At 37.6% G+C, this 25,536-nt stretch overlaps 1 protein-coding gene across 1 annotated transcript in view; it reads left to right on the top strand.

Annotated features, from left to right (window-relative positions):
* Nucleotides 1–25,536, top strand: part of slc51a (solute carrier family 51 subunit alpha) — an 85,024-nt gene that overhangs the window by 46,102 nt on the left and 13,386 nt on the right. Inside the window, exons 2-4 of the mRNA XM_028799421.2 lie at nt 8,849–9,000; nt 11,136–11,209; nt 15,042–15,200. Coding sequence (XP_028655254.1) covers nt 8,849–9,000; nt 11,136–11,209; nt 15,042–15,200 — 385 coding nt within the window. The remainder of the gene's footprint in view (nt 1–8,848; nt 9,001–11,135; nt 11,210–15,041; nt 15,201–25,536) is intronic.

The raw sequence follows: 25,536 nt of genomic DNA, 5'->3' as shown, positions 1-25,536 counted from the left end.
TATGTAGATATGTATATATATGTATGTGTATATATATGTTTATGTGTGTGTGTATATTATATATATATATATATATATATATATATATATATATATATATAAAAGACAGCAACACTTATAACAATGACAACACAATTACATTGACAATCATGTTACGTTATTTTTAAAATGTTTCCTTTTTTTTTCATAACCTCTTTAACACAGTACTTCTCTGCTGCGAAGCGCGGGTATTTTGCTAGTATATATATATATATATACATATACACACATACATGCAGTTTTAACAACACAGAAATCAATATAAACATTAACATCATTATCATATGAGAATATGAAGTAATATATAAGAAGCACATTTCATATAAATATAAATTATTAAACAGTAAAATCTTCTTCTGTAATTTGCTACCGTGGCAATTTGTGTGTCTGTCCAGGATTTTAAATGACCTGTAGCTCGCAAACCGTTTCACCTATACACTTGAAATGTGGTACACATATAGTACGTGACATCTACTATCCGCTTTATGGGTGATGATTGTTTTACTCTTTTTATCTTTATTTTATTTTATTGTAGAATCAACTCCTATCTGCGCACAACAGGGCAGCCGTGGGCGGATGCGTATGGTGTATTCACTCCATGTTATCGTGCATTGCGCTGTCAGTGGTATTTTGATAAAAGAATTTGAACAACATATAAGAAGCGTATAAATTATTAAACAGTAAAACATTAACATTTAAGAAGTAAAGTTACATTAAGTACTACTGCAGTGCCTTCGGGTATACCTCATTTTTTGTTTGCCCATTACATGCTTAAATGTATACATTTTTTGGTGCACCTACCCGAGAACACGCGACATATAACCGAGCATGGGAGAAGCATGGATTTTAAACACGCGTTGAGTTCATCTGCTGGTCTCCCTCGTGGAATAACTGGTAATGTTTGACTAAAATCTACAGCGAGTAAAACGACATTACGTCCTATTTTTTTTTTTTACGATCTCTGAGATCTTGCTTTTTTTCGGTTCAAGGCTTCATAAGCTCTTTTATGTTGTATGGTGCACTTATCCCAACCCATCATCTTTGAATGTTGCAAGACTTTCGCCTTGTATGTAGATCGGGGTAATTACATTCATTGCATTCCTAGTCTGAATCACAATCTGATTGTATGGGTGGTTACCTGGCACTGTAGGGTTGCCACCCGTCCTTTAAAATACGGAATCGTGCCGCGTTTGAGAATGAAATTGCGCGTCCCGTTTTGAATCAATACTGGACGGGATTTATCCCGTATTTTTTTTATCATTTTTTTTTTTAAAGCAGCGTCTCATGCAAATCATCCCACACGCATTTTATGAAGATGCCTCCTTTCCTACTTTTGATTGGGTAATACTTGATGTCATCGTTAGTTTGATTGGTGTTTTTAACTGTCCAGTGAGGAGGGCGTGTCTTTTAAGTAGAGTCTGCAAAGTGTTGGCACTGAGATGTGGCGTCAGCGCCATAGTTGAAGCCCTAACGTTGCGGTCAGCAAGTCGGCTAACATCCGCCATGTGCCGTCTTTCAGTTGCGAGAAGCAGATCATAGAATGGTTGAAACTGTTGCCCCTAACGTTGCGCCACGGCGTGTGGTTCGTTTATACCTCGTGTCTTCTCATTAAACTTTTATCTGGCGAATATGTTATTGCAATCCGCAGCGGGAGCGTTTCTATAAACTTAATTTAAACTTACGTTTTACACCGTGCTTTGTTTCCCTTATGAACATGCTTGTATGCTTAACTCGCTCCGTTCTCAATTGTTTAATTAATTTTTTGCTCTTCGCTGTTTGCGGCTCTTCCTCCATTTCCCCCTACTTCGTTCTTTTATCTCGCGAATATGTTATTGCAATCCTTAACGGGAGCGTTTCAATAAACTGATTGAAAATAGTTTTGCATTTACCTTTTTAGTAAAAGGCGAGCTTTTAAGCCTGAGAAATCACCCCGTAAATGCACACGTTTAATTGCACATGTGTTAATATGTATGCTTACACAGTATTAAAAGACAGTCAAAAATTAACGTCATTTACCTTCGTTCCCGCGTGTGACTCGTGCTGTAAATCTCTTCCTTGTTTTTAGTTCACGTGATTACGTAGGAGGTGTGATGACGCGATACGTGACTCCGCCTCCTCCATTACAGTGTATGGACAAAAAATATGTTCCAGTTATGACCATTACGCTTTGAATTTCGAAATGAAACCTGCCTAACTTTTGTAAGTAAGCTGTAAGGAATGAGCCTGCCAAATTTCAGCCTTCCACCTACACGGGAAGTTGGAGAATTAGTGATGAGTGAGTCAGTCAGTGAGTGAGTGAGTCAGTGAGGGCTTTGCCTTTTATTAGTATAGATAACTGTCACAGACCTAGAGTTTTATTTAACACTATGAACACTATCCTTACCCCATCTGGTCCTACATGTCCTCCTGATATGACATCAACAGTCTGGAAGGATTTTCTCAAATTTGTTTGTTCAAAAAATTGCTGGCAACAGATCCTTCATTACACCCTCTGTTGATGACCCACCTGTCCCTCCTACATTCTTAGTTGTTTTTACCAGTTTGTGCCTGTTTCTCTACATTTTTTGGCAAAAGTAATTAGTCATCTTAAACCCACAATTCATCCACTAGATATTGTTCCCTCTTGTCTTCTTGAAGATGTTTTTGAAGAGATTGGGCATAGCGTTTTGGATATTATAGTTATCTTGAGACTCGTGTTCAGTCCCATCAGTACCATCAAAAATCTGGATTTTACAGATTTTTCAAACTTCAGACTCATCTCCAAGTTGCCTTTTCTTTCTAAAATTCTACAGAAGGTTGTCTTTCTACAACTACAGACCTTTTTAATGAAAATGGCATTTTGGAAGTATTTCAGTCTGGTCAAACCAAAGTCAACACTTTTAAGGGTTCTAAATGATCTCTTATTAATAAGCAATGCTGGGTATCGTGCTGTCTTGTTGCTTTTAGATCTGACTGCATCATTTGGTACAGTTGATTATGACATCCTTCTATGTCTTGGATCAGGTCACACCTACCAGGCAGAAGCTTTTCACTCAGCCTGGGCAATGTCTCCTCATCCTCGTCCCCTATCACCTGTGGGGTCAATCACAAATATACCCTTGGGCCTATTCTTTTTTCACTGTACATTTTGTTCTAAGGATCCATTTTTAAAAAAAAACATAACATTTCTTTTCATTGCTACGCAGATGATACACAGTTATGTCTTCCACTGAAGCAAAGCAAAACAAATGATCTTAAACCCTTATTGGAATGTCTGAAAGACATTAAAATATGGATGTTACTAAATCTATAAATGACAAAAAAAACAGAGGTTCTGTGTTTTGGACCAGATCTTATCTGTGCTCTTTCAAGTAACCTTGGACCTCTGACAAACTACTGTAAGCCTTTTCGCAAAAAATCTTCCTGTGATTTTTGACAATTCTCTCATATTTTGACAAACAAGTTGACTTCATTGTTAAAGCCTGTTTCGATCAGCTCAGGTTATTAGCTAAAGTAAAGCCTTTTCTTTCTGCAGATGATTTTCAAAAACTAATTCATGCTTTTGTCTCTTCTCGGCTTGACTATTACAACTCACTATACACTGGAGTTAATCAGTCATCCCTTGCTTGTCTTCAGCTAGTCCATGATAGTGCAACCAGGCTCCTAAAACGCACCCGGAAGCAGAATCTCATCACACCAAGTTTAGCTTCTCTTCACTGACTTCCTGTTCACTACAGGATGGAATTCAAAATGTTATTCGTATTTAAGTCTCTGAATGGTTTAACCCACTCTTATCTTACAGACCTCTTACACCCTTACTCTCCTTCACAATCACTGAGGTCCTTTGACCAGAAGTTATTGGTTGTACCGAGATCTAGACTTAAGCTTAGAGGGGACGGTGCCTTTGCAGTAGCTGCCCCTATGCTTTGGAATAGTCTGCCTTTTTATATTACCGTATATACTTGCGTATAAGTTGGGTCTTGAAACCTGTAAAATCGATCATAAGATCAGACCCCGACTTATACACCCGTTCAAAAATGTGGCACTTAAATTTTATTTTTTACATCTTCTTGCCTCCTCCAATCTCGCATCAGTTTCTCAGACACATCAAACTTTGTTGCAGCAGCACAGTTACCAATTTCTTTTTCCATTTCAACAATGTTTAATTTAAAACCAGCTTCATATTTTCTTCTGATTGAACACTCCATCGTAGATAAGGGATGCTCTTACGATAAAGGTGTATGAGGGTGTGAGATACAAAAAACACAAAGCAGTGCAAACGTTGCTTCGTAATAGTTTGAGTATTACCGTGTGGTCATGTAGGCACAATGCGTAGAAAAAAAAAGGCAGTCTGCTCCATGGTTAGGTGGGTGTTAGCAAATCATAATCTCTTGGACCAATAGCATGAGTTTTCCACATTCGACCGACATTATAAAATACCAGAAATTATATTGTAAAATCAAGTCCCGACTTATCCGCAAGTACAGTATATACGGTAGGTCAGCACCAACTTTGGTCACTTTTAAATCCAGTCTGTAAACCTGTTTTTTTGCCTTAGCTTTTTAAATTTACATGAGAGTACTGTTTTTTTTTACATTTATTTATATATTGTCCTGTATTTATTTATCTATATGTTTATTGCCGTATTTATGGAATCTGTACAGCACTTTAGCCAACTGCCGTTGTTTTACATATGGTCTATAAATAAAATTGATTTGACTTGACTTGATGAGTAAATTGAAAACTCCTCTCATTGCAATCAAATCTATTCAAAAAGCACTGGATACATTCCTTAGACTTCAGTTTACCTGTTGACAAATGACTCTCTGACTCTGTCATAAAGTGAGATGTGCACACATTCATTACCTGCATGTCCAGCTGCTTTTAGTTTAGAAGTCTCTTTAAAACTATTCACTAAAAACTGGCGTGAGCTACACTGGTGACCTGTTGGTTAAATTCCAATAGAGAGTTTCTTTAGAGAAAATAAACAAAAATCACCCAAATTTAAATTTGGCTACATCAGGGACAGTGATACAATCAGATGTTTCATTCTAATTTGAGTCTGAACAATTGCAAAAATGATAACTACAGTACACGGAGTACTGAGAAGATAGAGAGGCATTTGGTATTTTTAGTTCTCAGTGTTTATCAAGCAATCTTCCGTTACATTTGGGTTTGCTTACATGAACACAATGCATAGCATGTAATTGCAGTGTCCTGAGTTGAAGTAATTATCAGCTTGTCATACGATTATCAGTTCACTAGGTCTCTGAAGGTACTTTAACACATACTGCTGTGTGCTTCTGCTGAAAGGGTTCATGTGCTTGGATGTGATCTGTTTTGTTTTGTTTTGTTTTAACTGAACATTCAAATTAATAACACTTGGAAAGTATCGATTGTATTTTCAGCCTCTTCCAAACCAAGCTGAAATGCCATTAGGTTAACGGAACTTGCAAATGGAAAGACAAATGGAAACGTCGCTTTGTCTTTGGAAGCAACCCAGTTATTTTCCTCCATTTATGGTGACCACTTCTTTCCCATTTATTATCACTACTGTCAGGTTAATGGACAATAACTGATCAATACATTTTGTTTGTGTACTTTCTGCAAAACAAAAATAAAATTCACATATGTTATTAAACATAACAATGACTGCAATTGCAATAATGAATAATTCAAATAATAAACATAACTGGCAATATTAATTTTACAGGCAGGTATCAAGAATAGATAAAGCAAGTGCCTTCTGGGAATATGCGGAGTGGAGTGAAAAGTGTCATGTTTTGATTGTCTAAACTTAGTGTGCACATGTGCACATCTGATAGAATACCAAAAATCTATCATATTTACAGTATATTTACAAATGATCTAACAACTTTTTGGTACCCAGATATGCATAATAATGACACTTGAATGTGTGCCCAGTACTATATCTTGCTTTAATTGAAAGGGTCAGAATGATCTCATCGAGGTTATACTAAATGACACACCTCAGATAGCTGGTAAGTCTAATCTCAAGGCACAGATCTTGGGACATTGGGATTAGAAGGTTCCATTGGAGAGCAGCTTTTGCAAATCTGGGTTATATTCCTTCTCCTTTCATTGCCATCTTTTGGTTGCCTCATCTGAGGGGAGTATGGTCTCCAATGAAGAACCAACTGAAGTATGATGCACTGCCATAGGACACAGCCCGAGACTCCCAGCTAGCAATGGAGGCCTTTTGAATAATTTCCTCCATTAACTCTGGCCTTTGCTCTGCTAAGAGCAGAAGACATGTTTGGGGAGATAGGTTGGGTAGTCTGTTGCCATCAGTTCTGCACGATCATTGCTTCAATAAGTGATGAGCAAAACAATTCATGCAAAATTAAATTTGTTTTAACAAAAGGCATTTTGCAACTTGCAAAATTCATGCCATTTACATGGGAAGAATAGTCTTTTTTGAAAGTAGTGTCCAATTTTAAGTCATTTTGTGCATAAATAATGAAAACAAAAACATGTGTAGACATTTAGTTGAGTTGTCAAACGTGTGTTATGGTTGTTCTGGTAGTACGATGCCTGCTTTGCCAATTTTGATGACAGACTTTGCAATCGCAATCTTAAAAATTCATCAGAGTGTGGATATTCTCTCTCTCATCTAGAAGACTCTGGAAATAGGAAAGGGAAAGGGGGAGGTGAGGGATTTCTGTGTACTTCGTTTTCAGACAGAAAATGTACATGATGGTGATTTTTTGTGTATGTTCCTTAGGAAAATGTGCAGAATATATTTTTAAAAACTGTGTTCTTCTGTGGTGATGTGGCCACAAAATAGAAGGGAGTTTATCAGTGTGCTCTGGTTATCTGTGTTACACAGCTGCTGAAAAAGTAGAGTAAGACACAGAAGTATGAACAATTTTCTAGAAATCAATGTTCTTTGTTTAAAACCTTTAAAATCCACCAAAACACTATTTTAAGTGAGTTTAGTGTTTCATGATAAAAACAAAACAAGTTTTAGCAACAGTTTCACAAAACTGTATGAGAAAAAGCATAGTTGTTTTGTTCATCACTAGTTTCAAAGCTGGTTGCCTTAGCCTCAGTGAAGCACTGAAAATGGAGTGGTGATTCTTCCAGTTGATACGGAGAATCTTCTGGAGGAAGTGCTGCTCAACTACTTTACGTGGCAATAGTAGGTAATCCAAAACATTTCACCATACAGGCGAGTAGTGCAATTAACAGCCCTATAGACCATTAGCTTGGTTTTCTTCTTAATGGTTCTTGAAAATCAACAAGCAAAGCTTCATGACTGAGAAGATGGCAGAGCTGATATGGTGTTGAAATTCCACCTTTGGAACAGGTAGCTACTGAGATGCATATTGAGACATATTGGTGTAATATTATGAAAAATAAATCCACCATGAACATGATGTATAGGTAGGTGCTCAAAAACTGGTAAACCTATATGATTAGTTTGGCTTTGAACGCAGCACATCTAAATCATAATATCTACTCTCTATATATATAAAATCCTAAGCCTAAATGTCCAATGGTGCAACAGTGATGTTTGTATATCACGTTTTTGTCACGCTTTAAATCAGGCTTATTTTAAAATCTACATATGCTGTATATGTTTGGTATCATTCTTATCAGAATGTATCGAACTTTAATGTGATGTTGTTAGATTTTCAGATATCTTATTCTGTTTTTAAATTATAAACTAGAAAATTTCAAGAACTGACGTCTCACGAGATGGGACTTTGTGCCAAAAGATTTAACCACGCTCGGGCCTGGAAAGAAAACACAAAGAGTAGGACAGCTGCTCTGCAGGCTTTTAAACGTTGCAGATGCAGATCACGTGGCACGAAAGAAGCAGCAAGCCAGCAGCTGATCGAGCAAAGAAAAAAAAAACTATTTGTTTCCCATTGTGTCACCGTTTAAGAGGGGGTTTCAGAGGAGCGACCGCATCTCCATGGGGTGTGTTCAGCACCCCTCTTCACAATGCGAGTGGCTGGTGAGTGAAGCAAGCAGGGGGGAGCCCCCTAGTTATGCTATATAATCACATACAACACTTTAAAGGAGGATTTTAGAGTTAGTTTAGGAAGGCAGCATCTCAGTGTAGTTCTCCGACATTGTGTATGAATAAAAAAACTGTGCATTGATAACTGTATGGTAAGTCATAAATTAGATACAATCAAAACTGAAAAGGTGGGGGAGTCACCATTTATGAAAAACAGTATTTGAATGTAAGTCTTCAATTAGATAGTGAACCACAGCTTAGTGAGGATGAATGAATTCCAGCAGACAGCCTCTTACTAAGAGTGTGCCATAGACCTTCTAATGAAGACAATCATTTCAATTTACATGTTTCTAATAATGTTAATAAACATGGAAAGTTCATTGCAGGCCGGGCTATTGCTGCATGCCAGTGTACGCATCTTGTTTCACTCATACTGGGCCAATTAACAGGCACCAATTAATATAATGATGTGTTGGGGATGTGGTAGAAAAAAGAGAGTACAAAAATGCCAAAGGAAGAGAATGTGCCAACTTTACACAGACTGGGACTAGGCCCCAGTCACTCCTGCAGCTGTGAGTCTGCTGCATTAACATCAGCTCCACTCTTGGCATATTCTTATAACTTGAAAACACTTTCTTTTGAATAAAATATGAGGATATATTTAAAGCGACAAAGCAGAAAATATATTTTTTAAATACAACTAATCGAATAAATAAATAACCATGTAAATATGTTGATTTCAGCTCTAGTTTTCTCAAATTACCTTATGGCTTAGTGGAATAGCCCTCAATCAATGAGAAAATTTATTTTTTGCCTAATAAATCAAGCTTTTCTTTTCAGGTCTGGACACATTCGGGATTCTTTTGCGTTCAGGACTCACTCTGATGGCATTTATCTCCTTGGTGGTCTACACAGAAGAAGTGGTGTACTTCTTCAAGAAATTTCCAAATCCAAAAAAGACATCAATTATATGGGTGACTGGAGCTGCTCCAGTAAGTGTACACAACCTTAAAGTTCATGTACTTCAATTTTTTTAAAATGGTAATACTCAGCAGGATTTGCCTTTTTAACTGTTATATGGGTGGTGTTCCAGTTCCACTGCCAATAAATTTGCATTGTCATTGTTTGATTTTCTTTTAAAATAGTAAAATTTGTACAATATGTTTAATATTGGCTGTGTGTTCAAATCTATTGGACATTTCCTTACGGGTTCTCTGAGAGAACTTACATTGTTTTACAATTCTTGTTGTCTTTGATTTTGGCTTTAGCATACATTAGTTTAGACATTTTGGTTTCTAATTTTGGCATCTTTTTTGACGTTGAATTAGTTTTCTTTCTCTCCTGGTCCTGTTAATAAATGTATACAATCTGGCTTGACGCATAGACCATTTAGATAAACTGAACGTGTTGCAGTATCGATAATTAAACTCCGTCTCCTTTTTCACTAGTGCACCCTTTCCAGTAAGTGAACCATTTGTGCAGTTACCCCCTGACAGCTAATGAGTCTAGCTTATTATTTAGAGCAGTGATTCTTAACCTTTTTTGAGTCACAGACCCCTTTAAGAATCTGATGAAAGCTATGGACCCCCATTCCCAGAGATATTCACATAAACACAACTTTGCATGCAAATGAATATAATGTACTTTATTTATCAAGATTTGATTGTCTCATACATATATGACATACATAAAGTGTTAATAAACTTTAAAGTAAACAATCTAAAAAAATACTCCTTTTTTATGCAAAAAGTAATGGCCACTCATTATAATTATGAAATACAATCTTCTTGTGCATATTAAAACAGATCTACTACTACTATGTTTTCTACTACCATTACTACTACTCTAAATCAACAGTACCAGGCTGTATAGTGAATATAAATTTTAATTTTTATCTGACCCTCACGGACCCCCTGAAACCCATCCATGGACCCCCTCAACAGACCTCGGGTTAAGAATCCCTGATATCGAGGCTGGTTATTTATTCAATCATGATAAATAAATTAAAAGATGTTTTAATTCATGATCATCTTTAAAGGCAAAATTAAGTTTTAGAATTTATTATGAAATGATTGACATTGATTTCTTCACTGAGAGCGTAGGATTTTATGCCTTGCACTTTTATACATTAAAAACAGTAACGCTTTCTGTCCTTTTACCTAGCAGCAGTCTTGGATCATACACTTTGAAAATAGACAAAGTCACATTTTAAATTGCTCGTACGTTCCTGTTTGTTCTGCTTTTAAAGATCATCAGAGAAGAACAAATGGACCATAAGATAAAAAAAAATTATTGAGGTTCAAAACCCAGTGCTAATAATAAGCAAAACACCGAGTCAAATTCACAAGAATCGCAAACAACTTGAAGTCAAAAAGCCCTGTGCATACAGAATAACAAAGCGATTCTTTCTAAAGACAGCAAAAAGATTTTATTATGAATTGATGCTTACTTCAGTGCACTGCCATCTTAAATATCGAGATGATCACATCACACGATGCAACTTCCAACACATAAGCAGCAGGAAGTTGTTGCTAACTCCAAAGCTTCAAAAACAAATAAAATGGGAGGAATTTGCAACAAACAAATGGCAGTACAAAAATAACTAAACATAATAAATATTTTTACAACCCCAAAAGTTGTTAGACGGCTCCCAGAAGGTACAGAATTACGTCTATAATGTTGTTAAAATCCTTTCTATAGTCAAGTATCTTCGTTTTCATCAATGAACATCAGTATTTATTATTTGATTAAAAATAGCATGCTGACATTAAAGTAAAAATCCCAACTCTCTCTCTTTTGAGGTCAGCCAGCCCTGATGTTCTGTGGTCTGCGAGCCCTCCAGCGCTCCAGGTTATCGTAGCTTGTTTCTAGCCACAATTCTGTTCTCTCTTTCTCCCTATTTTATTGCTCTCTAAGGTTTTCAACAAGACTTTATCCAGCGATTTTGCACCTTGGTGTTGCTGTCACCCTTGATAACCTATTGCCAAGCACGCACAGTAGACACAGTTAATATGTTGATAGAAATCCTACATCCTTGATGTGATCTTGTTGCATGTTGAAAATATAGTAAACGTGTATTCCTTTGCCGTAAGAAATTGTCTATTAACATATTTTCTTTATTAACTAGGTCATTGGAGCCGTTGCGTGCATTGGCATGTGGATTCCCCGTTCCACCTTGATTACAGATTTAACATCTGCCTCGTAAGTATCAAAAACCAATCTAAATGAATGAAAGCTCTTTTGTGACATGTAAACTCTCCTGTGTTCATAAAGAATCAAGATGTTGGCTTTGTGTTTTAAGAATGGAAACTCTGCAGCACAGATAAAAAAAAACTTGTCTTTTATTACATACCAGTAATGGTGCATGATAACGTGCAGTGAATACACTTGACTTGACCATTGCTAGTTTTCATCCTCTTTCTCTGTACGTTTACCATTCGTTTGCTCAGAGGTTGATGCGCTTGCTGCTTCCTGAGTAGCTCTTCTTTCCTCCACCCTAGCAGCCTGCTTCTCCTCTTCTTTCGCTGGCATCTTTTCGCGTTAATTAAATCTGATTAAGTCAATGTTTGTGTTGCAATTTCTTAGTACGTTTTCCTTAATTTTTCACTTAAACTGGCACTTAAGTCTTCAATCTGCCTCAAGAATGATTTAAGTTATGAAGAGGTGGAGGAAGTGACGGCGAAGGTGGTAGGGATGAGAACGGCGCCCATACACATGCACCACACTTTCACCGTGCTGGCTGCTGCATAGAATTGATTCTACAATAAAATAAAATAAAAATAAAGAGAGGAATAACCTTGGAGGTCAATCATCACCCTGAAAGTGGATAGTAGACATCACTTAGTATATGTGTACTTTGGAATATGACCCGGACACAGACAGGCAGACACGTTGTAGGTACCCCACACATGTTTATTGTCTTCTTCCATAGTACAAAATGCTCTCCAACAACCCCAATACCCCACAGTTCTGGCCAACACAGTGCCTTATCATCAGACCGCCTCCTTCAGTCCTCCAGAGACCTCGTCCACTCTGCTCTCCCGACTCAAGTCATCCTCTGAAGTGAGGCGGCCCCTTTATATAGGCACCCGGATGTGCTCCAGGTGTGTCCCCGGCAATCTCCCACCGACACGTCCCAGTGTGGCGGAAGTGCCGGCTGTATCCCGGAAGCACTCCGGGTGTCCCTGCTTTTCTGTACCTGTGGCCCCCAGGGCGGTCGCCCCCTCGAGGTCTGGAGGAGGCACAAGCCCTCCTCCGGTCTTCTAGGGCATCCCGACTGGGTACCACCCCCATCCGGGTACCACAGTACCAAATTTCAGGTCAATAGGTCAAACGGTTTGTGAGCTACAGGTGATTTAAAATCCTGAACAGACAAACGGACAGCCATGGTAGCATATTATATAAGAAGACAAAGGAACGTTTCAAGGATGGAGTGAATGCATTAGTCAGCTAAAAGTGATAATCCTCTGTGCAAGGGCCTCTCTCTTGCTTTCTTCTCACTCATATTTCCCCATCTTATCTTGACCTTCCATTATACTCTTCATCCATCTATATTGAAGATTTACTGTACTTCTTCCAGCTGCTACAATTCCATAAGTCTATTGTTGATGACTGTTACATTTGTTTTTTGGTTTTCTTCCAGTCGCAGTGGTCACATTAGAATTCATCTAATTTATTTATCTGGAAAAAGTAAGCCAAGGGAACACTGATATTAGCTAAACTATTTGGAAGGGGCACTGCTGTTCCTTCTATTGCACATCATTACTTAATGGCTCTTAGGTAGCCCAAATATGAATGGATACTATTTTCATAAGACAATAATTAAGAAATTTCTTTTGAGTCTTGTCCACTGTCCAAAGTTGCTTTTTCCAGAATTGGCTTTGTGACTCTCAGATTAAGTGAATTCAGGGAAATCAGAGGGACATAATGGGCCACAGCTAAGTGTCAAGAGTTGAGAAGAGGGGGAAGAAGCTGCCCAGCTAGAGGAGTTTGTGAGATTGACTAATCAACCTACATAGCACCAATCAGCTTTCAACAGAAGAAGCTTTCAGTTTACAAGCAGTCTACATCCTAGTCCTCACCTGTGTTCAAAAGCTCCTCCAAATGACTAAAAGAATGAGGTCATGAATATAAACAGCCAAAAGGAACCATCTGCGTGGGGCTACTGAACTCACATTCTTTAAGATGGTCAGGACCTCATCAATATGGCTGCACCTTACAACAGAACTGCTGCTACTCTGGATCAGAAAATGCTAGTTGAGGTAATTGCACAGTTCGAGAGAGTATACTAGGCTTAGGTCACTGGACAACATCAAAGACACGCAATGGAAGAATTGTATCTCTCAGCTGGAGCCCCAGCCTCAGCAAGCCCCCTAGGTGCCCCCTAGAAGCCACAGCAAGTGTTTCTTGGGAAAGGGTTACCTGGTCTGTCCAGCTTAGCATGTTGGCACTGCAGTTTTCACTGAATAAAATTGAATATCAATGTGTTGATTTAGAAAATAAATAAATGGATGGGTGAATAGCACAATGGACATTGCTTATGCTGGGCAGCTTAAACTGAATCCCTCAACCATGCTCTAAATCAACTACCAAATTGTGTTACTCATATGAGTAGCACTTCTTAAAAACTGATTATGAACTTAATACATTTTCTTCTTTAAAATGCACATGAGGATTTTTATATTCTGGAACACTTCTAGTTACTCAGTATGTTCCTAAATTGTGTCTAGAGAATTGTATTCATTATTTAGCTATTATCTTTGCTGTATCGCAACACCATTTTGTTAAGTGAGATGGTGCAAGCATATTATGATCCCTGTTATACAATACAATTTATTTTTGAATAGCACAAAATCACACAAGGAGTGCCACAATGGGCTTTAACAGGCCCTGCCTTTTGACAGCCCCCCAGCCTTGACTCTCTAAGAAGACAAGGAAAAACTCCCAAAAAAACACTTAAGGGAAAAAAATGGAAGAAACCTTGGTGAAAGGCAGTTCAAAGAGAGACCCCTTTTCAGGTAGGTTGGGCGTACAGTGGGTGTCAAAAAAGGGGTAAATACAATACAATACACAGAACAGAACACAAATAATCCCGAATACAATATAATAGAAAGGCAATAAAAATATTACAAGTACAGAGCAGAATTCAGCAGTACATCCATCCATCCATTTTCCAACCTGCTGAATTCGAACACAGGGTCACGGGGGTCTGCTGGAGCCAATCCCAGCCAACACAGGGCACAAGGCAGGAACCAATCCCGGGCAGGGTGCCAACCCACTGCAGGACACACACAAACACACCCACACACCAAGCACACACTGGGGCCAATTTAGAATCGCCAATCCACCTAACCTGCATGTCTTCGGGCTGTGGGAGGAAACCGGAGCGCCCGGAGGAAACCCACGCAGACACGGGGAGAACATGCAAACTCCACGCAGGGAGGACCCGGGAAGCGAACCCAGGTCCCCAGGTCTCCCAACTGCGAGGCAGCAGCGCTACCCACTGCACCACCGTGCCGCCCTCAGCAGTACATGATATCACATAATACAATTTGGATTTTTATCAATGTGCCTGTCACATAGGGAGGAGTGGGGGCGTGGCTTCATCTATTATCTCATCTGACATCATCTGCCTGACACTTTGAATACTCGTACAACATGTTGTTTGGATTTGAATATTCTCGAAAAGCTTTTTTACATGTTTCTTTTTGAATTCTAGTTTTTGATCTTGTTCCCATCTGACTTTGACTTTCACGTTGTGATTAGACTTTGATAACTGAACATTTCCAAAGAAATGTAAGATTAACTGTTACAAAACTGGTTAAAGAATGGTGTCAAAGTGTCATAATACACCTATGGAAAGACAGTTCTGTCCCCATCTATTTCTAACCCAAGTCAGCATTACTATAATGTACTTTTATCGTTCTTTTATGAAGAGAACAGGCCATCTTTTTGGGTTTTCACTTCAAAAGTACGTTCTATTTAGGTCTTTAGTAAAAATTATTCAAATGACAAAAGCCTTCTGTCTTTGCAGGTACTTTGCAATTGTAATCCACAAGTTCCTGATAATGATGATCGAAGAGTGTGGAGGCGATGACGAATTCTTGGAGCGCTGTGGAAGTGATCCGCTAAAGATCAGCACTGGACCCTGCTGCTGTTGCTGTCCCTGCTTGCCTTATCCTAGAATAACAAGGTCAGTTCGACCATCAGCTCACACGCCACAATGTTCACCACTAAAATGAAAGGTTTTTATGTGACAACCATTGTTGCCTCACTGTCTGGAGAATTCCTAGAGATTCATTTAGACTGTGATCTTGCATCTTTGAGATGCAGAGCAAACATTTAGGAACTCTTCTAAAAAAAGATTTGATGCCTTAGGTGAACAAAGTTCATACCCAACTTACATCTTTGATTTAGTGCATTTTAAATTTTGCTTATAACGTGCACTTCCATTGACAAGCCCAGTATACTATTCTCATTTACAAATACAATACTATACCTATTATAAAAAACCTCAAAATTTCAGGTAGCAAAAACACAGATTGAAATATATAAACAGTATGCAATATGTTAATAGAAACTGGAATATTCATTTTTATTGCATTATACACAGTCAGAAATTAGATGACCATGTAACAAGCTAAATACTGCATTTTGCTGTTATTTCATGAGCTTTTTAATTACATCTTGCCTGAAGAAGAGGCCTGAGTTGTCTCAAAAGCTTGCATATTGTAATCTTTTTAGTTAGCCAATAAAAGGTGTCATTTTGCCCGACTTCTCACTACATCCATAATGGCTAACACAGTACAACACCCTAGTACTATGAGCTTTTTGTTAAAGCTACCATGCCACCCTTACAGTACCCTGGCGCTGGGTGTGGTTGTTTTATTTAGATTTAGAGTATATGTAATCATCATAGAAAAGAGAGAATATAAAACCAAACTCAAATTATAAAACACATTTCACAGTAAACTAGTGAAGTGGGAATCTGAGACAAACTACCAAATCACGTCATAAAGTGGAAATCTTAACAACTTTTAAAAAGTGTATGGGTAAAATTTAGGTTAGCTTGAGGGTTGAATGGTCTTGTCTCATTTTTCAAGCTTCTTATGTTCCTCATTATACAATTACTCAGGATATCTATGAAGGGTTTGAAGATTGTCCCTGTCTCTGAGGTGTTTTTTGCTACAGCTACTGGTATTTATTCCCTTTAAATTGGTTCTCGGTGAGTAAATGTGGTAGAATGTGTGAGTCTGCCTTTGGATTGGTTGCCTCCATGTCTGGGACTGAACAGCTGAGAAAGGCTCTGATTCTCCAGGAGCCTGAAGTGAATTAAATGGATTTTGATCATGTATTGGTGTTTATTTTAATAGCTACTATGTGTATATTTATTGAGTCACTTTTACACATTAGGGTGTGCGTCTGCCGTAAAACTGTGGCTGATGATACATTTTCTTTCAACTAACTGTTAAACATTCCTTTTAGTTTCCTTCATATACTGTAAGTGTATATTTAAACAAAGATTTGTGACAACATCAAAATGTCAACTTTAAATCAGTTTTCTGCCTTTGATTCTTGCTCCTGACATTTTGGTTCTGATGTTTCCATTGATAGATCACCTACTCTCGCATATTTCTTAGGCTGACATGTACATCTTTATCCCCATTCTTCACTTCCCCAACTGGTCTGTCACATTTCTGTTCTTTGCCAGAATAAAACTGACTGAATCGTTTGACACAAAAGATTTTATTTTTATTGTTGTATAATAATAAAATGTGAAAACTTCAAAGGAATGAATATTTTTTTATAGGCAATATATAATGCAGCCATGACAATAAGGAATGTGGGTGTTTTGGACCTTGCAAACCGAAGAGAGTCTCGTAATTTTGATGTCTTGTGTTTTATGTACCATGACAGAATAGGAAAAAGAAAAAATGACAGAAATTGTGGCTGAACTTCCTGTACCTGGAAAGCATTTGTAGAGCACCGGCTCTGTCAGGCAGCACATTATTTATTAGCTGTCATTTAAACAGGCAAGCTTACCATATTTTGGAAAGGTGTAGCTGTGCTGGAAAGTTGTCAAGGAGGCATTCCCGATGAATACTACTCGTTTAATGTGATGACAAGATCAGCAATGGCTGTTGTCAGATTTTACATCCCCTACAAGAAGATGTTGTGTATTGTGATGCTGGCTTTACTAATGATTAAATAGATTAAGCAGAATTTAACATATTAATAAAAACACACAATATGCCATGCTCAAAAAGACTCTTTCTTAGGCTTTTAGATAATAATACAAATCTTTCCCATTGCCAGAAAAATGTTTTGTCAAGCAGCACTAATGTATTGACCTTGTCTGGGTCAAGGAAAAACTCATTTCTGTAGAATCAGTTCAAAGAATCCAGATATTTTTAAGTTTTGTTTTTTATTTTTTCATTACATTGACTGCTTACTGACATATACATATTTGTATTTGTATCTTTTTTCATTACTAGGGGGCTGGGCTTGTTATTTTCATGGGAATTGTTACATATGTATAATAGACCTAACTATTTTACATTACAGCATGTAATTAACCATAGTAAAAAATAGTAAAATGTAATAAATTAAAAGAAAATTACGTTTCATGTTGTGATAGAGGTATTTGTTGCGTTATACGGTTTTGTTCTGTTTGGCTTTGAAGTTAACACGCAAATACTTTTTAAACTTGCACTTTTACTGTAAAACTTCAGTAAAAACAATATTTGGAATTAACTTTTCGTCAATATCGTATTGAATTTTCATTCCATGTTTGGAGTTACTTTGTGACAACGAAACGTATAACTGCCCATGAGTGAATATCGTTTCTTTCTCTCTAATAAATAAACCGATTTTCAAATGTTTGTCCCTGTGATTTGTTAATTGTCATAGCAAAAGCCATTCTAATGGGAAACTGTAAACGTTTTAATACAAATGGCATATCAAGATCTCCTTTGGTGTCTAATGTTATCTACGGAAAATGTACTACATTACCTTTCTTGTCACGTTACAATTTTACATGTCAGAATTGTTCGACCAATTTTGAATACAACTAATCTTGTCCTATTGCATAGCCCATCACTCATACATAATTTACGCGATAACATTACAATACATCCTTCTTTCAACAGTAATTCAGCCGGTGGATATTGTAAGTTGATGTTTTCGTCTTAGGCACCATCACCACCAACTGTTTCAGCACAGACTTTTGGTACTCATTAAAACCAATTTGCCATGTAACCGATCGCCAATTTTCAGGTTAATTCGATTGACTTGACTGTTTTTCAGTGCTAGGATTGCCCGTGTGCTCATTTCTTCTGTTATTAACTCGTCGGGATGAAATTCTTCAATAAGATTTGGACACAATAAGTCTTCTTTTATTGGGGACTTAAAGTGAGGAAAACGTAAAAATTTATAAGAGCTGAGAGCGCAGAAACTGTGTCTGACAAAAGCATTCACACGAATGAGAGGTGAGAGGACCATGAGTGTGGGCCATTAGCCTGAAATGGTTGAGAGGAGGGCGGGACTTGAAAAAATCTCTTGGCAATAGTCTCATCTCATCTGAGAGAGATTAATTATTTTTCTTTAGTCATCATCTTAATTTCTTTCACATTGCTGGGGTTCATTGTTAATGACACTCCCTCAATTACTCAGCCTTTGTGTGTGTGCTGGGAAATCAACGCCACCATGAGCCTAATATAATATCTGCACTTTGAAAAAAACACTCACTCTCATAAAGGTGTGACTAAATTGAACTAAAATATTTTTTAAAAATTCCATTTTTGATTGTTGTTTCTGTTTGCACAAGTTTTATTAGCCCCCTCAAACTATAGCTTTTCAGGTTCTCAGCCTGATTCTGACTATGCTGTAGTCACCTCCATCCAATGCACTGGTAACTCTGGTCTGTCATGGACAGATTAATCAGATCAGTGAATGATATGGAAATGAAGATGTTCTGCTTGGCAGGCTGGGCTTTCATCTAGAATCATACCTGGTTGTCACCTCAGCAGATGATGTGTGGAGGTTTTCAGAAGGGATTGTGTCAGTTCAACGTTAACACTCATTCTTTTGAACATACTCACTAACTGCTGGCCGACTTGGGTGTTGATGTAGAGTTGCGTAATCAAACTTTCAACAGAAAATGTTTGCTGGGATGGTAAACATGAGTCATGCACAGGAATCAAAGCTTTAAATAGCAAACAAAAGAGACTTTCAAAGTAGTAACCGCTGAAAAAATCCTAAATCATAATGCAGAAACCATATGTTACCTTAACCTCTTGTAATGCTCATGGTAATGTTTGCAATCTGTAAAGCAGATGCTTGCATCCCCACATAGTGAAATTACAATCATATGCAAAGAGGAATGTTCCTTATATACTTAATATAAGTAAATTCACAAAGGCAACAACTATTTTGGTGGTGGTAGTGACTTGAAATATATTAATTGTAAAAATCCTGCTGTGAATAGGTCAATTAAAAATAAATACAAGCCATAGCATAAAATCTAATTTAACATTTGAGCAGATAAGAAGAGTAGGTTGACACTTGAGGTGGATTTCACATCAAAGACGTGCATTGTTATCGATACATAAGAGCAGGGTGGGGGCTTGGGGTTCTCCCTTGGGGAATTGATCATGTGAATGTAGGAGCAGGGACCCCCTTGGTGAAGAATCTACAGATACAAATGGGGATAAACAGTGCATAGGGCTGCAAGTTTCTCAGGCAACCCACGGAGACCCACTTACAACTCACTCATGAAACCAAAGATGAGAACTCATGACCCACTTTTGATTGAGAAACCCAGTAGTTGAGAAACATTGCGCTAAATGATCTGCAGATTGATTACCTCCATCTAATTGAAGCTACTCATTGCCTCTTTAAATGTTTGAAAAGCTCACTAATCCCCACACATACCTGACAGTGTTCTTTAGGTTGCTCTATGAGGTAGCTGTGTCATAGCACTGAATTTAATAGCTCTTTCCTGAAGTAGTTGAGTGGCATGGGGACACACATTTTACATCTCCAGAGTGACCTCAGGGAGCCTGTGTGCTCTGTAGGATGTGACTATGCCATATCATCCCTTCACTCTTCAGTTCCTCTTATCATGTGCTTTCATGTGCTTTCAAATGTTCTGAGACATTGTGCATTAGGATTATTATCAAGAAGGACACACCATTGTCAACAGCCACTTTCAAATTACAAAACACTGACTGGATGGAAGTCAAAGTATGAAAAGGGTCATAGATTCTACAACATAGGCAAATATTGATGTAGATTTGTGTCTCGAAAACACACATTACTTTATCATGACAAAAATGTTCATTAACCTATAGTAGTGATGGTCAGTATTTTTTCTCATTGCTCATTAGCTAATTATATTTTTCTTGCCTTGAATCAGTGTTTCTTTTTAGAATTTTTTTTTACTGTAGTGCTGCTCCATTCAATAAGAATAGAAGAGTTCCTGCTATAACCAATCTGTAACTCTAAGGAAACAGGAGATACAGTTTAGATTCCCACAGACATAAAAAAAATATCTTTAATTTGTAATACTACACAACAATAGTCTAATGTTGTCATATGATTGTTTCATGGGTACAGCATATATCAAAGGAAATGTTGTGAATTTACTGTATTACTATCATGGAGCTGCACAACTTTTCAAGCTTTGAGGAATTGATGAACATGAGTCATTGATGTGACCTGTGCAGCAGTTCAAAAAGTCACCATCAGAGGATAGATAGACAGATAGATAGATAGATAGATAGATAGATAGATAGATAGATAGATAGATAGATAGATAGATAGATAGATAGATAGATAGATAGATAGATAGATAGATAGATAGATAGATAGATAGATAGATAGATAGATAGATAGATAGATAGATTTTTTTTAAATTTTAACACTTCAAATGTAGGTCACGAACAACGTCATGAAGATCTGCGTGTGCTATTAATATTAAATGAGGATCAGGGAAGTGAATGTCACTTTCGAATGGTGAACTACCACCTGGCAGGTTTTCTATCATGGCATGCTGACTCACAGTATCTTCATCTTGTGAGGTTTTTTGGTTTATTTCAGGGTTCATTACAAGTTATTGTGACACTAGGGGCATCACCGAGCCCCAAACCCCATGCATACCTACTGAAAAACAATCACGGGTTCAAATAAAATAGTTTTATTTGTACAGTACCTCCAACAGGCTCCTTCTCAGTTCATCCAGTACATCACAACATGGAATACTGCTTTACCTCTCTGTCCACACTTCTTAATGAGAGTATTCAGCACCTCCTAATTTTGATGCCCCCATTGATTTGAAGTGGCCCCTTTTTATCTTAGACCTGGAATCACTTCTGGTGCTATAGCACTACATGATGGTGGTACTTCTGGGTTAGGTGGAGGTCCCTCAGAACAGGGATAATTTTCTTCTACAGCTCCTCCTGGTGGCACCCATGGCATCTATCAGGGTTGTCCCACAGGACTATAGTTCCTAACACTTCCAGTGGGCATGTGCATGGGTGAATCAGACCAGGAACGCTCCCACATAGTGTATCAGGGGACTAAAGTATCCTGGATGGTTGTCTTCTTTAATCTATCCCCTTTATAGTTCCCTCTGGGAACAAGATTGCCCTCCATCCTAGTCAGAACCTCCATCCAACGTTCCTTCCTTTACATTAGAGATCACTGAGACGAGCTGTACAGACCCAATCTAGAGAGATGAGACAGAGAGAGATGGAATATTAAGTAGTCACTCAAAGATAACTGTTTAGCATTTTCAGAACACTGATACTCATAAATGCCTGTCATAGTCTGTAAAAACATTTGAATGTTTCCTCATAAAGTACATTTAGGTGGGTTAGAACTCTTCCAGTTTAGCAAATGGCAAGCTGATGGTTCAGTATAAGTTATCACAGCAGATTCTTCATGAAGCAGTTTGGGGTTACTCCAATAGAGGCGATAGAGGAACAGAGTTCATTGTGTTCTCAGGACTATCTGAAAAGGAGACATTCCCAAAACATGTGGATCAGTGAAGCAGTGACTTCACCATACTTTCTTATTGTTCTATTGGCTACTACTCTAAATCATCAATTCTATTACTCACAAATGGTGGGTAATGAGAAATTTTGATTGTATTTCTGAATTCAGCTTAAGAAAGAAAACACTAAAAAATGAGGTGTGTCAAAATGTTTATTGAACAGTGGAATCGGATAAATCAACAAACCTTTTCACCAAAAGCTGATTAGGTTTGTGTATTTTATATTCCAGACTCTAGAAGGGTGGAGATGTAATGCAAACATATGCAATGCATGCAAATATTCCAGCAAATAATCCAAAGAAAGGACTGTTATTATGTTGGAATCAAACTCCATGCAGTTGAGCTCACTATCCAGATGTTTTAGTACATTACGTTGTTTGTGCAAAAAAACACTTTAAGATAAATGGCAAATAGCTTATGCCTGAATAGATGATCAAAGAGTTGCTTGTCAATTGAAACACTTCTTTCAGGGGAAGTATTATTTTAGTTGGCAAGAGCAACATTTACTGGAGTGCAAAAATAGCTGGGGGACAAATAGGGACATGTGAAACTGAGCTTTGGGAAGAAAGTCTGGAAGCCAGACGTACAGCCAGCGCCGCCACATAACTTCTCATTTAAAAGAAATGACAACAATAGGCTCATGGCACTCACTTGAGGATAGAGGATTGTGGCAGAGTGCCACCAGCTACCTATTGTTCACAGATGAAAAAGAACAATCTCAGTACATGGAATACTCCTTCTTTGATGCTTGTGGAAAAATATATTTTAAAAAAATCACAAATAAAGATGTTTTTTTTTGTTTTTGATTTAGGTTCACATGAACCCACACTTGTTTATTTTACTTATGCTGATATACCGTATATGTATATTTTATTATCCATTCCTCCTTCTATTTATCAAACTTCTGATTTCAGGCTCATGCAGTGGGAAAGGTGGGAATAAACCCCGGACAGAAGGCCTGGATTGTCTAAAACTGGCGAAAGTAATCCTAAATCCAGTGTATTACCCTACTGCATCATGTTTATTGTCTCTTGAAGTCAGCTTAGGAATGTAATTAAATTCAGATTAGACCACAGAAAGCATTAATCTCCTTTGCAAAGAGAATAGTTTGCTAGCTAGCAGCACAGCTTTGCAGAAATTTGTCTTTTATTATAAAAGAATTTCCATTTTTTGAATGTTATTGACATTATGGTGCCATGAATTCATAGTTCTGGTCCTTCATGCTTCTGTACTACCTCAATTTATTTCTCTCATTTTTATTTTACTTGTCTCATTTTAAAATACTTCTGATTTAATCCAGACTCTGGAAATTAGAATAGTAGAGATGAGTGTGGATCTTTGTGTGTGTGTGCCATATGATTGACTGGCACCCGTCCATGGGTGGGTACTGCCTTTACCCTAATGTTGCCAAGAATGATAAAGTCTGGCACCCAGAGCCCTGAACTGTATTAATTGATTAGATAATGAACTGTGCCATGAAACCTGTCTTTCAAATAGGCCACTGAATGATAATATTATGATTGTGTCTAAGTCATTAAAAAAAATACTGTAAATATTATAACAACTATGAAGGAAAAAAAGGTTAAAGGTTGTTTCTGCACTGAAAAGGAAAGAAGGTTAAAGACACAACACTTCAGTTATAAAGCCTTCATCATGTGTGCAACTGAATAGGAAAGAGCAAGTAACATAAATAGGAGAGGAAGGAGGGAACAAAGCCTGAGATTATAACAGGAGAAAAGGCGAGACTGGGTATGAAAAGGCCGCCATTAGAGAAGACGAAAGGAGATTAAAAACTTAGTTGGTCATTAAGACCTGGAGAAATATGTGATCCCCGGATGAGAATGAGCTTAGCTTCTTCTGTTTTCCTCTGAAAAGTGTCTTTGAAATCCTGTGAAAAAACACAAAACAGAAAGATCAGTGTGGCTGTAATCAAGCAATGGGAACTGTTTCACAACAGGCTTTGTGAGGTCTTTGATTTTAACAGCTCAGACGTCCTCCCTGAAATAGTCTGCTAGCCATCCCCCTGTTTCACCTATGTAAATGGCTGGACGCTTTCTTTTTGACGTCATCCAAACTGACTGAAAAACGGGACTTGTTGTCTCTGTCTGGAAAGGTAAGGGTGATTTCCTGGATTACTGCAACTGCTCTGGTGCTGGGTAAGGTCCTTGCTTTGGTCATCCTCAATAGGATCCGTGATCACTTGCTCATCTACCAGCGACCAGAGCAGTCTGATTTTACACTTTCTACAAGAGATGCAGTAAATAACATTTTCAGACTAGCAAGAGGCCTGTTGTTTAATATTGAATTTACCAGATAAAGTTCAATCTGAGGTAGAAGGAATTTACCAGCGGCATAAACTGTTCTTGACCCTCCTCTGTTGTGTTTCCCTTCTCTGTATCGCTGCTACATATGGAAAACACATCAGAGATACTGGGAGCCTCGGAATAAAAAGATGTAGATATGTTGTCTTAGTAGACAGACCTGCATTGTAAAATGTAAAATGCCCCGCATGTATTGGGGAGCCAGTTAGCCTATGTTAAGATTTGGTTTCAGTTTAACTTTTGTTACTTTTAAATTGGGATTTTGCTGGACTTTTTCATGTTAATTTAAGTTTTGGAACATGTGGATTCCAATTTTTAATTTTTTTAAATCTGAAATTTATTTAGTTCAGTTGAATTCATTTTTTGTCTTTTTTGACACCATTTTGTTTATCATGGCCACCGCTATTTTGAGGAGTAGTTGCTACCAGATTGCTTAGGAAATGAACCGGACATGGGCCACAAAGAACATCACTTTGAAGATGGCATAATGTTCCCACTATGCACTTCCTAAATCATCCAAGTTTACAGAAAAATCACAAAGAGTTACCGGCATTTCTCTAGTTAGTGTTCCTGGCAAACAAATTGAGTGCTTATGAATTAAGACTGTGACTTTGGATTTTGATTTTTGTTTTGACTTTCTGGTTATGAATCTTTGTCTATTGGTTAACGTTTTATTTTGAGGTCCCTACCAAAATAATTTCCTACCTCTGGCTGAACATCCTAGGTGTCACCAATTTTAACATAAATAGCCACATTAATTTAAATAAAAAAGCATAAAACACATTTTTCAGCATATAAATCAGTTTTCAATGAGTGTATTTTGTATTCTGCATTATGTCATACCATTTAGAAACATATAAGCCATCAACATCAAGGAAAGGAACAGTCAAGAAGAGACCAGCCACTCCATCAAGCTTGTTTGGTTAGCTAATGTCCAATTTGCCTTCATTTCTAATTCATGTCCTACTTCAGTTCCGTGACTTGGTAGTTTGTTTTACATTCCCATGACTCTTTCGTGTGAAACAGTAATGTATGACTTCAATGCAGTTCCACCCATGTCATCATGTACCTGACTCTCTACTTAACTGAAAGGATTCTACTGGATGAATTTTACCAATACCCTTAAAAAAACTTAAAAAGATCCTTGATTTCAG

Source organism: Erpetoichthys calabaricus, chromosome 4 (genome assembly GCF_900747795.2).
Source record: "Erpetoichthys calabaricus chromosome 4, fErpCal1.3, whole genome shotgun sequence".
NCBI classification, from domain to species: Eukaryota; Metazoa; Chordata; class Cladistia; order Polypteriformes; family Polypteridae; genus Erpetoichthys; species Erpetoichthys calabaricus.
Note: the sequence above shows the minus strand (reverse complement) of the source record. Positions and strands in the feature narration are given on the sequence as shown.